The sequence below is a fragment of the Betta splendens genome, chromosome 9 (genome assembly GCF_900634795.4).
Source record: "Betta splendens chromosome 9, fBetSpl5.4, whole genome shotgun sequence".
Taxonomy (NCBI): domain Eukaryota; kingdom Metazoa; phylum Chordata; class Actinopteri; order Anabantiformes; family Osphronemidae; genus Betta; species Betta splendens.
Window position 1 is genome coordinate 13698699 of NC_040889.2, and position 13292 is coordinate 13711990.

The following is a 13292-nucleotide window of genomic DNA, read 5'->3' on the forward strand; positions in this document are numbered from 1 at the left end:
CAATTGATAGCATTTAAAGTTTGATTGCAATTAAAACACATTTTATTCAAATGTTCTTATTTTAAGTATTATATTCCCCCATCATCAGCTTAGGTTTAGCCATATTAGACCACAGGACAGACTTCCAAAGCAATTCCCAACGTTTTAAATATTTGCAGGAAGACGTTAATAAGGCTTTGCTGGGCTGCTTTGTGAGCAATAATGTTTCTTTTCTGAAACTCACGTCGATGAGATGTCTGCCTGCCTTTAACTATCAAGTCTAGAAGAGGCTAGCTCATCTCAGCTTAACTTTACTCTCCAAAGTACAAAGGTTTGTTTCAGCATCAACCACTGTGAAACACAACAGTGCAACTGGGGAAAAATATTTGTCAGATCCACACTGGTTCATCACCTGTACCATAAGTCCTCTTAAAGGCCGCAGAGGTGTTGAAACCTGTTTCCACCTGTCATTGGTTAAAAGGCAGGGCACACCCTGCACAGGTCGCCAGCGTATCACAGCACCACAACAGACAAACGGTCACACTCGCATGCAACTCGTCTCAATTTAGTCTTCGGATTGTAAGAGGAAGCCAGATATACACCATGCAAATACAGCAAGAACACAAAGCAAACTCCACACAGGCACACAAAGGCACCTGGTCAACCCTGAGAATCAAACCTTGATCCTTGCAATGATACAGAATTTGACAATAAAAGTGATTAAAACACATAAATTCACATCATCTGCCATTAGAGAGAGTCTGTACTCTCTGCTGCTTGTGCCATTTCAACTTTTTTATTTCAAGTTGCATTTTTCAATTCAAAGGTCTTAAAGCTAACTTTTTAAAGTTCCTTGACATAACTTTTGTTGCAAACTTGCGCTACAGTATATAAATATACTGAGTCTAACTGAATCAACAGCAACATATTTTACGTACAAGTCAATGATCATTATTATCTTGATCACTGCTCACTCATTGACATTTACCAGGATTCTGTGCAGTGTTTTGAGGCTTTCTGAGAGTTAGTGAATACCGTGAAAATTTTCCTATATGCTATCGAAACAACCTAATATAATTTAGTCATACACATTTCATTTCCAGTATCGAACATTGCACTCAGGCTCACTGTCACTGCTGCTGCTTTGTCTTTTTTGCTGATGCCCCTTATCAAACTTCCAGCTTGCATTTTTAGATGGATCAACCTCTGCATGTGCCACAATGCCCTGTATCTGCCTCTGCACTAGCTTGCAGTATAGTCCCCTGTTGGCCATTAGCTGACTGTGAGATCCCTGTTCAGTCACACATCCCTTGTCAATTACTATGATGTTGTCTGCATTCTCCACTGTGCTGAGCCGATGTGCAATCACCAACACTGTATGCTCCTTCATGATGTTGTTCAGAGCCTGTTGAACCTATAGTAGATTTAACAAGAAAAACATACCCATTAGGACAATTCAACACATCTTTGTCACATTACCTTAGTTAATAAAGAGCATAGTTACTGAATTTTTGTCTTATTTGAACTTGGTAAACGCAGCTCACATACAATGTGTTCACTTTCTGCATCCAAAGCACTCGTAGCCTCATCCAGAATAAGGACACGTGGATTACGAATAAGAGCTCTTGCTATAGCCACACGTTGTTTCTGCCCCCCTGATAATTGGGTTCCTTTCTCTCCAACACCTGGAATAAGTCAAATGCATGATATCAACTTTGTGAACAAGATATATTAGCTGTATTTAATTTAATAAAACTAAACATGTTGTAGAGTAACTGGAAACAGATGTAATGGGAATAGTCTTGTACATACAGTATAGTATGTACAAGACATACTATACTGTACAGTAGTTCCCAGTTAATCTACCTTGTGATTATTTTACATTACATCAGTAGATCAATAAACAAGCAAATGTAATAGTTACATGTCTTATAGCCATTTGGGAGACTGGTGATGAAGTCATGAGCATTAGCCTTGATAGCTGCCTGCACAACAGTCTCTATGGGGATATCAGTCAGGCCATAAGTGATGTTTTCCTCTACTGTCCGGGCAAACAGCACAGGCTCCTGACCAACAAGAGCTACCTGCAGAAAAAATAACAGGCATTCAGAAAAGAACAGATGCAAATTAAACAAACTGGACAAACCTGACAGCTACCTCTAGTGTACAGTACTAATTTGGACAGACCTTGGAGTGGAGATATTCATTGCTAAAGGTGTTGACAGGCTTCCCATCCAGTAGCACCTGGCCCTGATGAGGGAGGTAGAAGTTTTCAAGCAAATTCACACAGGAACTCTTTCCACTGCCAGAAGGTCCCACAAGGGCCGTGACTTCTCCAGGCCGCAAAGAGAAGGACACTCCCTAAAAATGGGTCCAGAAAGAGTGATTCTCACCTAAATAAAGGCTGCTATAATAGTGTATTACAATAGTTTTACAAAGTTCATCAGCACACTGTGAAGACAAAAGATCCATCAGAACAAACCTTGAGAACATCAATGTCAGGACGTGTTGGGTAGGCAAATGTGATGTCTTTAAATTCAACAAGACCAGTACATGTATCTGGAGCATTGGTGCCATCAGCTGGATGTTTAGGTTTTCTGTCCACATACTCAAAAACCTTCTCAGCAGCTCCCACTCCTTGCATGAGGCCTGTGTACACTGATGCAATACTCTGTAATAGACACCATTGAAGTGCAGCATAGTCTTAATAATAAATATTTTTATACACACATAGGTATATGTAATAAGTGACATTAATAAAACAGAGCAAATACCTCTAGACTTTCTCCCAGATCAAGCAGGTAGATAAAGAAAGCAATCAAGTCACCAGTAACTATCTGACTGGAAACTACAAGGTAGCCACCATAGTAGAGGATGGCAATCTGTAGAACAAGCTCTGAGAACTGGGAAACACACACAAATATGATTTATAGTCTACGTAAAACACACGTCAATAAATAAGTAATAGTGTTGTTATACTTACACAACTAGACCACATGTAGCAGGCATAAGCAAACGCTTGTTTCTTGTTGAGCTGGAACATGACTAAGAGTTTCGTGTGGTAGGAGCTGGCCTCCCCACACTCATTGGCAAAGCTTCTTACTGTCCTCATGGATGAAATAGTTTCCTCTGCAACTTTATTGGCTTCTGCAAGAGATGTTTGCACTTCTTTGGACAATTTCTGCAAAAAGAGGAAAAGATATACACATTCCATTGGTTTGTTAAATAAAGGGCACAAATTCTAAAGTAGTTCACCTTGTAGTATTCGCCATAAAAACTGGAGATTAGCAAAACAAATGGAAATCCCATAAGGAAGACCACCGTGAGCTTCCAGGAAATCTTGAACATGAAGATGAAGATGCCAGCACTCTTGATCATGCCACTCAGAAATATGTTGACATTCTGAGAGATGAGGTCACTCACTTGCGTAGTGTCAGCTGACAGGCGTGAAAGAATGTCGCCTACAGACACATAAGGAAATGTTTCCTTTTATAAAAGAAAGTGCTGTGTCATGTTTGTGAAATGTTGTTGTGTTGTATAAATGAATGTATTAATAGAGGTCTTCTATTACCTGTATGGTTTTTATCAAAAAAGCCTATTTCCTGCACCATCAGAGTTCGAAACAGAAGATTCCTGAGCCGAAGGTTTAATCTAGCAAATGTTAGGGTGAAGACTCCTCCACGCGCTCCTACTGCAAATGAACTATTAAAAAACAGCAAAAAATTATTAAAGACAATTTTCTTTTTTAAAAACTAATTTTTTTAAAGACAAGCTCCATACCTTATTGAGGCCAGTACTGATACTAGGAGCACAGGTTTAGCAAGGTGCTCCATGCTCTGGTCAACCACAATGCTGTTTATGGCCTTTCCATAGTAGTATGGTATGAAAGCTTCACCTGGCAGAAACAAAAGAGAATATAAAAAATAGAAGTTTTTTTGGATCAAAATTTTTTATCTAATTCCATAACAAAACAAGACTTTGGGATAGTTAAATGGGCACATTCATTAATTTATTGACATTACATAGGACTTTAGCTACTAAATGACTGTGCAATATAGAATTAGTCACACCTTAACAGCCGATAAGCTTAGTACAAACCTTTAGGATATTTCACACAAGTGCTATAAGACTTGAGTAGACATGTATTTTAAAACACTTTACCATGTCAAGAACACTCACACACAGCAGCGATGAGAAGGAAAAAGGTGGCTACAGACAACAGCTCAGCATCCTGTTTGCAGCACTTTAACAGACGTCCTATTGTAGCACCAGAGCTGGTTGACTTCTCCTTCCTCTTTTTTCGACTTTCACACCCGACCTCCTGGTCCTCCTCACCAGCTGTGTCTACAAGCCTCTCAGTGTCCTCCTCCACTGCTCCTCCACTGCTCCTGCTGTCATGACTCGTCACTGAGTTGGACTCCTTCCCTAACTGTCTCCAGAGTAGTATGACACCCACAGAGGAGGCACAAGTCCAACATATCAAGCTTAGTTGCCAAGGCTGGTGGATGAGAGAATCCAGCTCTGTCAGCATCAGCAGTTTGGCTAGGACATAGTTGATGATAATCATGCAGATAAGGAGGATGAAGGTGGTAAGTTTAGAAACCCGCGATGGGCCATCATCCTTGTTCCATAACAACCCTATTGAAGCTCCCAGAAGGAGGGAGGCTCGAAGCAGCATAGTCCCCCAGACTTCCAACATTGATTGGAGGATGTTGAAGTCCAGCACATCCTCTTTAAATGTGATCAAGTGCAGTCCTCTTGTATACAGAACAGTGGTGGTGATAACATCCAGTACGATGTATAATAGAGTGCAGCACACAGCCACTTTGGTGCCCATGCTGATAAAAAATTGCAGAGATACAACAGACATTCATGGTAAGTAGTAGTTTTAAACTATGGATATTTCATGTTGTAACAAATGTGAGTGAAAGTGTATAAGGTAAAGTGTGTTTTACAGACCAACTTTAATATTGAAATGTGAAGAAAGGCTGATGACCAAATGCTCAACTGTACTACAGTAGTTATACATATGATCATTTGCTTATACTTTTAATTGACAAAATTTTAAATAATGGCTCTGAACCTACGTCGCCACGTGACATGTCATGGAGCGAGAGCACGCAACGTCTCACCTGTTCAAAGCAACACCTGAGGGGGGAAATGAGCTGGCTAGATCAGACACTGACATCTAGTCAATGTAGCAAGTGTAGCCACCAGACTCATTCTGTTGTTTGTTTACACGTTTTTCTAATTAATTTGTCCAACAACCCCCACTCTTTGTGTGCTGCGCGTTTAAATTCTAACTATGAAGTCCGGGTAAAATTTCAAATGAATGTTATACTAGAAGCCAGAATGAACGCGCTAGGTAAAACTGAACTGAAATCACTTCAAGAATGTAAACCTAATCATTTCTTTTCACTTACGTGACTCAGTCCTGCTTCCGGCGTGAGGTAGCACCTGCTGTAGGTGGTGAGTGTCTAGGTGGTGGCTTCAGAAGTGTGCAACGCCTACATCTTTAGCTACTGTAGCATGTCAATAACCGCTAGCTTACCAAGCACTGAGCTGTGTTGCGTTGAAGCACAGTCAGCCCATGTTATTACGCTGAAACCCTACAATTCCAGCCAGGTGCCCGCGTGGACGTCAAATAATTGACTATGTTTGTCTCTATTCATTTTTGTGTGTATTAATCTTGAAATATTGCACTAAGAGGCCAATTCCGGGTCCCAAACTTTAAGAGTCTGAAGCCGACAGACAGTGAAGTGGACACCGGCAACGAAGATCCTCTATATCGTGCAGATATTACACCCGGCAAACTATCCGACGGCTAAAAGTTTTTTTTGTGAATTTGCAAATGAAGTCAACAAAGTGATTGAAAACACTTGAAAACACGTTTTCTGAACTAAAATAATATATACTATACTATATATACTATATAAATATACTGAAAAGTCGTCCGAATGATTTCTTTGCCTGTCTGTGGTAGTAGTTGTGGCGGTAGTGACCCAGTATCTAGGCATTTCTTACTACAGCGCCCTGTGTGCAGTGGTGAATGTGTATGTATCCGATCCCGTAACACTAGTCAGTAGGTTTGAATAATAGAATTAACTCAGTGACACAGTGACAACACAAAAGGCTGTTCAAATTAAGCAATACCTTTATTTTAAAGAACTGTGTCTCAAAATCAACTGTATAACTGATGTAACTTTAACCAGGTGGATTCAGTTTCCAGAACAAGAATCTACACATGAAATATGACTCTGCAGTGGCTTCAATTGACTGAGTCCTGGCAGCAGAAGTCATCTCAGACTGGAATTTCCATCCGCTGCCCAAAGCCTGCTCAGGCAGCTCATACAGTATAACAACAAGCAGTCACCCTCCACTAAAGTGTCTTCTCAGCAGTTATTTTCAGTCTGTTCTCATCAGTGGACATCAGACTCAGCCAACTGATACCCTAATGCAGTCTTTGTTTCGTCTGAGCTTCTATGTTCAGTGGCCAGCACAGTCTCAACAGGAAAGGACAAATATAAGCTGTCTTTCATTTTTTTAGAGGAAGGTGAGTCCCCTGTGCTGAACAGTGGATCTGCAATATTAAAGGTCGTAAAGGGTCTTTTATGCCTCCTGCATTTGATGTTCCTCTTCTTCTCTTGCTTGTATGCTGCGTTCATGTTGGCTAGCACCTGGAAATGTAACACATATAGAAAGGCAATTATAAAAACCTGTGGGTGCAGTCTTTATCAAACTTCTGTTTCAGCTTAATACAAGTAATTTTTTTATATACTGTAGTAGCCTTAATAGTTACTGTGTAAACAGCTAATGGCAAAGGCAAACAGAGTCAAATTTAACATCCTTCAAAGCTGTGCCCATGTAATAACACAAACATCAGTTTTCATGTATGAGAAGTACAATAATGTGAATTACCAGCTGCTTAACAGAGTTCTGCTGCTCTTGCATTATGCTCATACAAGCTGTGGCTTTCTCCTTTGTGGAATACATGTCCTGCCCCTGGTCGTCATAATTCAGTGGGCTTAGCATAGTCTGGAAACGTGTAAATGAAATTAGTATGTTAAAATAAAAGCACAGTTTAGAAAAGTATTTCATGAAAAGAGAGTTGTACCTCGTTTGGTAAATTAGCTTTCCTGTTGAACATGAGGGAATAAGGGGTGAACTTGGTCGTAGGGTTGGTGGATGTTCGGAAGAGAAAAAGCACAGGTTCTAGAAAGTCATCCCATTCAGCTTGCTTCTCCGCTATCATTTGCACAATGGCCTCTTTCAGTAAAGGACCCGTGCAGTCATGGAGCGGGTTGAGCTGCAGCTGATCCACAGAAGAAATCTTCTGCACAATACTCCACCTGTCACGCAGCAGCCTGGTCACCTGGAACACATCCGTATAAATCATGAAACAAAAAAATGCCACAGCCCTGCAAACTCTTCAGTAAAATAATAAACCGTATATATAATTTATTTTTTTTAACTAACCATGTGTTTCATATCTCACCTCATCACAGAAGTCAGCATTCTGTGTGCAAACTATTGATTTGGGGGCACCAAATCTGATTGAGAACAGCAGAATGAGTTTATTGTTATTATAAAATTTATAGACATCACAGTACATAACAAATTACATAGAGAGTAGATTTCAATGAAAGACCTACTTGTATATGCATTTGGAGATGCATCTTGTAACAGACAGAGCATCTGTCTTCTGCAGTGGAAAAGCCTCTGGCCATTTACTGAAATAATCAATAATGACGGTGACATAAGCATTGCCTTGCTGGGTTTCTGCAACAGGCCCTGTAAACAAGGAGATCCACCAGATCTCAAATTCTGAAGAGAAATCCAACAGCAGGGAAAAAAACTATTGATGATGTTAAATTGTGCAAAAACCTATGATGTCAATTCCAATAATATCCCAAGGTGCATCCACTTTAATAGGCCGAACCATTCTTGCTAGGCTCTTGCTCCGCTCAGTGCGCTGACACGTTTCACAAACTTTAATCTGAAAGAGTCAGCACAAAAGGCTTTACAAATAATTACTGTTTTTGCACCATTGATGTTAACAGAACAGCAGACATGTAGACATTTTGTACCCAGTCCACAACATCCTTGATGATGCCCAGCCAGTAGTACTTGCTCTGAATTCTGTGGACTGTCTTCTTTTGGCCTAAGTGATGGCCAATGTCATTAAAGTGGCAGTCCAGAAAAATCTGCCTCTTCCTTTCAGCCTCAATCACCACCTCCCTCTTCTCCTCTTTCTTGGGTCCCACATAGTACAGCTTTCCCTCTTGGGTGCAGAGAACATGTGAGATCACAAATGACATTATTACCTAAATTGCCAATATTTTAAACAAAATACTTCTATGAACGTAAAAGTGAACAGAACACAAAACTCTGTTTAGAACGTGGCTTCTCAAAAATGTAGATTAATGTAAATTAGGAGCGCTTAAAAAGGAGCCGAATCTGTTGAACAGCTGATCTCGCTTTGACACACCCTTGTTCACAACACCCCTACAGAATGTACGTACACACACAACTGCTTTTAAAAGGGGCAGCTTTAAAGTACAATATTATCATTCACAAAATAGCTCGCTAGTTTCAAATTAACCGTTTTCATTTGTAGTTTCTTAAGACAGCAAGTACACTGCACTAGTATTAAAAGCTCTTACCGTCAATTATAAATCTTTGGGCGTATCTTTTGAGATTCTTCTTTCGTAAAGGATTCATCGTCTGAGGAAAGCAGCCTTTAGACACAAAAGTGTAAATATCACCGAGTTTATTAGAGCTGGACTCAACCACCTCCTCCTCAGCCACTAGCAACGACTCCGCGCTTAACATTTCAGCTGACTCTTTACAAATTAGTTAAGTAATTATAAGTCTCGACAAGCATAAATGATGTGACTTTCAATCGGCATAGTTATAGCAGTGATAGGGAAGGCTTATAACGACAAATAACCAGCAACATCACAACAAGGAAACAGTAGAACGTGCGACGCGCTCTCGTTTCTTCTTCTCCTTCTTTTTCATCGGTACACTACGACAGTGTTTTGCTCGTGCGCCCTCTGCACACAGTGAATAAAAGACGACAACTCAGCCGTTGTGTTTATTTTGAAAAACTTAGCGAAAAAGCCTTCCGCCTATTCTTCTGACAGCAATTAGTGGCATGTTTAAAATATATATGTGTAGACAAAAACGCCGCGAGGTAATGGGTACTCATAATCTGACTACCAGCACCGCCAGGCCTGTTAAAACCGTTTTGTTTGGTTTTCTAAAACAAGCTTTTATTTTCCAGAGCCAGAACGAACCGGATATGCTAGTTATTTTTCGCCACTAACAGAGAAGTGACGTCGATATGCGGACTGTGCGTTTGCTGTCGTTGTTGTCAGTCAGGAATTTTTACCACATCGTGATCACCTTCATTTTATATATACGTTGAATCTCAAACATGACACACGAGGGAGACGGAACCCCCCAGTTTTATATCTGCAAATGTTTCACGACTGACAATATTTTCTTGAAGAACTATAAGATCCATGTCCGCTTTGTATCCGAGCAGCAGTTCAGACTGGACTATCAGTCGGTGCGTATCTGCATATGAAGCAGGACCAACATTGGGAATGTGTCGTTTTTAACCCAAACCTGCTGTATGTTTATTATTTACACAGATGCTTCGAACGCTGGGCTGCGTCACAGAGCAACAGTTTGATGATGTCATCAACGAGGTAACGCGACAGTAAGCTGCGTTTGTGTGTATGATCGTCAAAGCAAACGGTGCTGTAGTGGGAAATGAAGTATTAGTGCAAGGTGATTCGCGGCCACTTGTGATCTTTGAGTGTGTTCAAAACAAAAATCATGTTCCAATCAAATCAAATCATTGACGTGTTTTAGATGCAAATAATCTAAGTGACTATGATGACTATAATGATGTACAGTATAGTCATCAGGGCTATGATGTATGGTTACTAAAAATGTCATATTTAGAAATTAACACATTAAATGCAACCTTTGTAAATGTGTAATATGATTGTAGCATTCTGTGAACATGTTAACAGAGTTACTGATCAAATAGTAATGATTTATGAATGATGACAAATAATAAAGTTATGATCGCTAGATAATACTTTTTCGGTTGTATGTTAATAAGATAACTAAGCTGCTTTATCGCTGCTTGTTTGGTAGAACTGTACAACTGTTTTGTTTAGATTTCACAGGAAGTAAACAGACGAAGACTTCTCAGTGTGACGTCTGCTGAGAGAGTTGCTTCTATAAAAGTCATTTATCAGCCCCTTCATAGTAATGTCTACTGTCTGCAGGTACTGACTCCACCAGTTTAATAACATTATTAATAAAAATAAATAATAAAATAAAATAAAAAATATTATCTCTGAGAAACACTTGACTCACAAACTCTCTTCAGGAAACCTACCTTGCTCCAAAGTTCAAGAAGATTGTCGAGTATTGTCGACACAGCAGTGCTAGTAGAGATGGACTCTTAGACTTGTTGGAGGAAGCAGCAGGTGAGCTGAAATGTATCTTTATTAGAATCCAGTGTTCAAGTAAGAAGGAGTAACTCACTCACAGATTCGCAACACAAAAACAAGTGTATGTAATAAGTCTTATAAGGGTTTTTGTAATGTTTAAACTTATAATGTTAAAAATGTAAAATGAAAAGTCAGATCTCTTTTAAAATCTCTCTTTTAAAATGAAAGCTTTTTAAGCCTTACATATAATAGTATATCGTAATTACATTTATTGATGAATATTGTTGGTGAGATTTAAATACTCACTAGTTGCAGCACTAATCATCAACACAAGTAGAAGTAAAAGTATTTTTTTTAATATAAATTAATATATTCTCATCTGTCTGTTGTAGCTCACAGGGTTTATCGCTTCCCCGTGTTTGAGAAATGGTTCTGTGAAGAGCTGTTGGAGGAGCTGGAACATTTTGAGACGTCTTCAGCCCCTAAAGGTAGACCCAACACCATGAACCATTATGGGGTAATGTATCCACTTCTACTGCCTGAAAGTCTCACAATTTAATCACGGTGCAGACATTCATCTGTATTGTGTTGTGACTTTTATTTTTCGTGGTCATGGAAGGTCAGTGAATGACACACTGTGAATACATCACGTCTAAGTTTGATTAACCACGATCACTTTTTACTTGACCTTTTCTAGATCCTCCTGAACGAACTAGGCTTTGATGAGGGTTTCCTCACACCGTTACGTGAGCAGTACCTGCGTCCGCTCACCTCCTTGCTCTATCCAGACTGTGGGGGGTGCTGTCTTGACAGTCACAAGGCCTTTGTGGTCAAATATGACATGAATGAAGCCCTTGACCTGAGTTACCACTATGACAATGCAGAGGTGACTCTGAACGTGTCTCTGGGCAAGGACTTCACAGATGGCAACCTTTATTTTGGAGATATGAGACAGGTGACTGTATGGCTTTACTGTTCTAATACCCTACAAAAGCAAAGCTGGTATTGTTACACTCATAGCCACCAACAGTACTAGGGCAGTGTTTTTCTTTGTTGTTTTAGTGCAGGGTTTTATCCAGTGATTATCTGACAAAATGCTCAGCCTTTACGATTGAAATAGATAAAGTACTGGTTTAGATGCTAGAATATACGAATGTAGGAGTGTGTGGTCGTTACTTCTTTACAAACAATGACAGAAGACTGGAGGCTAAAAAAATGTTTCAAAGGCTCTAATTCAAACATAGGACTTTACAAGATGTTTTTTTCTGAACCTCTGTTTAAGAATGTGCCAATTTTTGTGTCATAAAGAAATATTCAAGTCAGGGTAAGACTAATAATTCAGCAAAATTCTATTTGTTATTGCTTTTGTCCACAGATTTTTAACTTTTTATAGAAAGCTATTAGGAGACAATCATAAAATAATAAGTGTGAAACAGTGTGGATAATTTATTTCTATTTCAAATGTAGGCAGTCTGTACACCCCACATGAAACTACCCAATTATTCAACAGGTGGTTTTGTGTTGTTGCCCCCTGCAGGTGCCTTTAAGTGAGACAGAATGTTCGGAGGTTGAACACAATGTAACAGAGGGCCTTCTCCATCGGGGCCAGCACATGCATGGGGCCCTGCCCATCTCCTCTGGCCAGCGGTGGAACCTCATCATCTGGATGCGAGCGTCGAAGGAACGCAACAAACTGTGTCCCATGTGCAACACAAGGCCGACGCTGTTGGAGGCAGAGGGCTTTGCTGACGGGTTCACCAAACAGTCTGAGGAGCTACCAAATGTTTCCTGTGTGCTGACGTGACCTGTCCAGCTGCAGTTGTACAGGCTGTTATTTATAACACTGTCGTAGACTGACGTGGACGTTCCTGTCTACTGATTGATTCTACTGATTTGATTGGGGCTTAGATAACCAAGACTACACCAGGCAGAAGTCCTTAAATAGAAAGAATTCCAAAAGACATACTTTGAAGAATTTCTCATTTGTTGGCTGTATTAATAGTAGCAGTGATTTATTAGATACAGTGAGTTTAACTTTATTTATTTATTTTGTATTACTTTACAATTCTAGTATCTAGTCTCATGTTAGTACTATCTTAAATTGCAGTATTATTAAATAATATTAAATTGCATTACACTTGGCCGTTACCCAAACCACTGCTAAACCTGATGAACTGCATCTAGTGATGTCACATAGGTTCAGCTTCGGTATAGGCCACATACTGCCATAGTGTACCTGAATCTCTGAACTGCCTGGTGGTGGTGATGTAAGCATCGTAGATGCAGAAATAACACTTATGGTGCATTGGTTTGAAACTGTTAAATACCAGAACATCACAAAATAATTTGGAATAATGTAATTTTAATTACGTAAATTAAACACATTGTGCATTTTATGTTTTATGTCATATGAATGTTGTGTTACAGCAATGTCTTTGAGTAGATACATTAGCATGCGCACTAGGCGGAGTTCACATAATAAATGAAGCATCTGCAGCATGACCAGAACATCAGGGTTTTTGGTTGTTTCTTTTTGTTCCAGGTTACTGGTTAGTACAGAGCAAAAGCAGGGAAAGAGCTTATGCTGTGGGACTGAGACACTACAGCCAAAACCATCAGAACAACACAAATATGCAAAGGCTAATACAAAGTTAAAGATATTGCTTAGTGCAGACTTTCATCATTGTGGTCATTTGTCTGGATATCCATACCCTTGAAAAATTACCTACAGTACATTTTTGCATTGTACTGCATTAAAATGAATTGAAATGTGTCGTAAGTAATTACAGTAACAGTACTATATTGTCAACAAATAAAGAAATCAAACATATATATTTT

The 13292-nt window shown here is 39.5% G+C and overlaps 3 protein-coding genes across 5 annotated transcripts; 1 reads left to right on the forward strand and 2 right to left on the reverse strand.

The window, feature by feature from the left end:
• Positions 1 to 753: 753 nt before the first annotated feature.
• On the reverse strand, positions 754 to 5763 carry abcb9 (ATP-binding cassette, sub-family B (MDR/TAP), member 9). Of its 3 annotated transcripts, XM_029163493.3 has the most exons (13): positions 5403 to 5761; positions 4159 to 4817; positions 3760 to 3874; positions 3551 to 3681; positions 3403 to 3440; positions 3235 to 3318; positions 2963 to 3160; positions 2754 to 2882; positions 2462 to 2650; positions 2167 to 2340; positions 1904 to 2063; positions 1528 to 1664; positions 754 to 1393 (listed from the first exon to the last, which is right to left on the reverse strand). In XM_029163493.3, exons 2-13 carry the CDS (start codon positions 4814 to 4816, stop codon positions 1073 to 1075), a joined length of 2334 nt encoding a protein of 777 aa, XP_029019326.1. In that variant the 5' UTR covers position 4817; positions 5403 to 5761; the 3' UTR covers positions 754 to 1072. The 3 variants fall into 3 exon arrangements, with proteins under 3 accessions (XP_029019326.1, XP_029019325.1, XP_029019327.1); XM_029163492.3 differs by having other exon boundaries at positions 3235 to 3440; XM_029163494.3 differs by having other exon boundaries at positions 1143 to 1393; positions 1524 to 1664; positions 3235 to 3440; positions 5403 to 5763.
• Positions 5764 to 6115: 352 nt separating this feature from the next.
• zgc:113436 (uncharacterized protein LOC503528 homolog) lies at positions 6116 to 9006 on the reverse strand. The gene is made up of 8 exons (XM_041072350.2): positions 8643 to 9006; positions 8067 to 8260; positions 7864 to 7975; positions 7632 to 7770; positions 7475 to 7529; positions 7094 to 7351; positions 6898 to 7014; positions 6116 to 6656 (listed from the first exon to the last, which is right to left on the reverse strand). The coding sequence occupies exons 1-8, from the start codon at positions 8809 to 8811 to the stop codon at positions 6399 to 6401; spliced, it is 1302 nt and encodes a 433-aa protein (XP_040928284.1). The 5' UTR covers positions 8812 to 9006; the 3' UTR covers positions 6116 to 6398.
• A 293-nt stretch (positions 9007 to 9299) lies between these two features.
• On the forward strand, positions 9300 to 13284 carry ogfod2 (2-oxoglutarate and iron-dependent oxygenase domain containing 2). The gene is made up of 7 exons (XM_029162716.3): positions 9300 to 9553; positions 9639 to 9695; positions 10176 to 10286; positions 10391 to 10490; positions 10847 to 10971; positions 11152 to 11409; positions 11992 to 13284. Exons 1-7 carry the CDS (start codon positions 9419 to 9421, stop codon positions 12256 to 12258), a joined length of 1053 nt encoding a protein of 350 aa, XP_029018549.1. The 5' UTR covers positions 9300 to 9418; the 3' UTR covers positions 12259 to 13284.
• Positions 13285 to 13292: the final 8 nt, after the last annotated feature.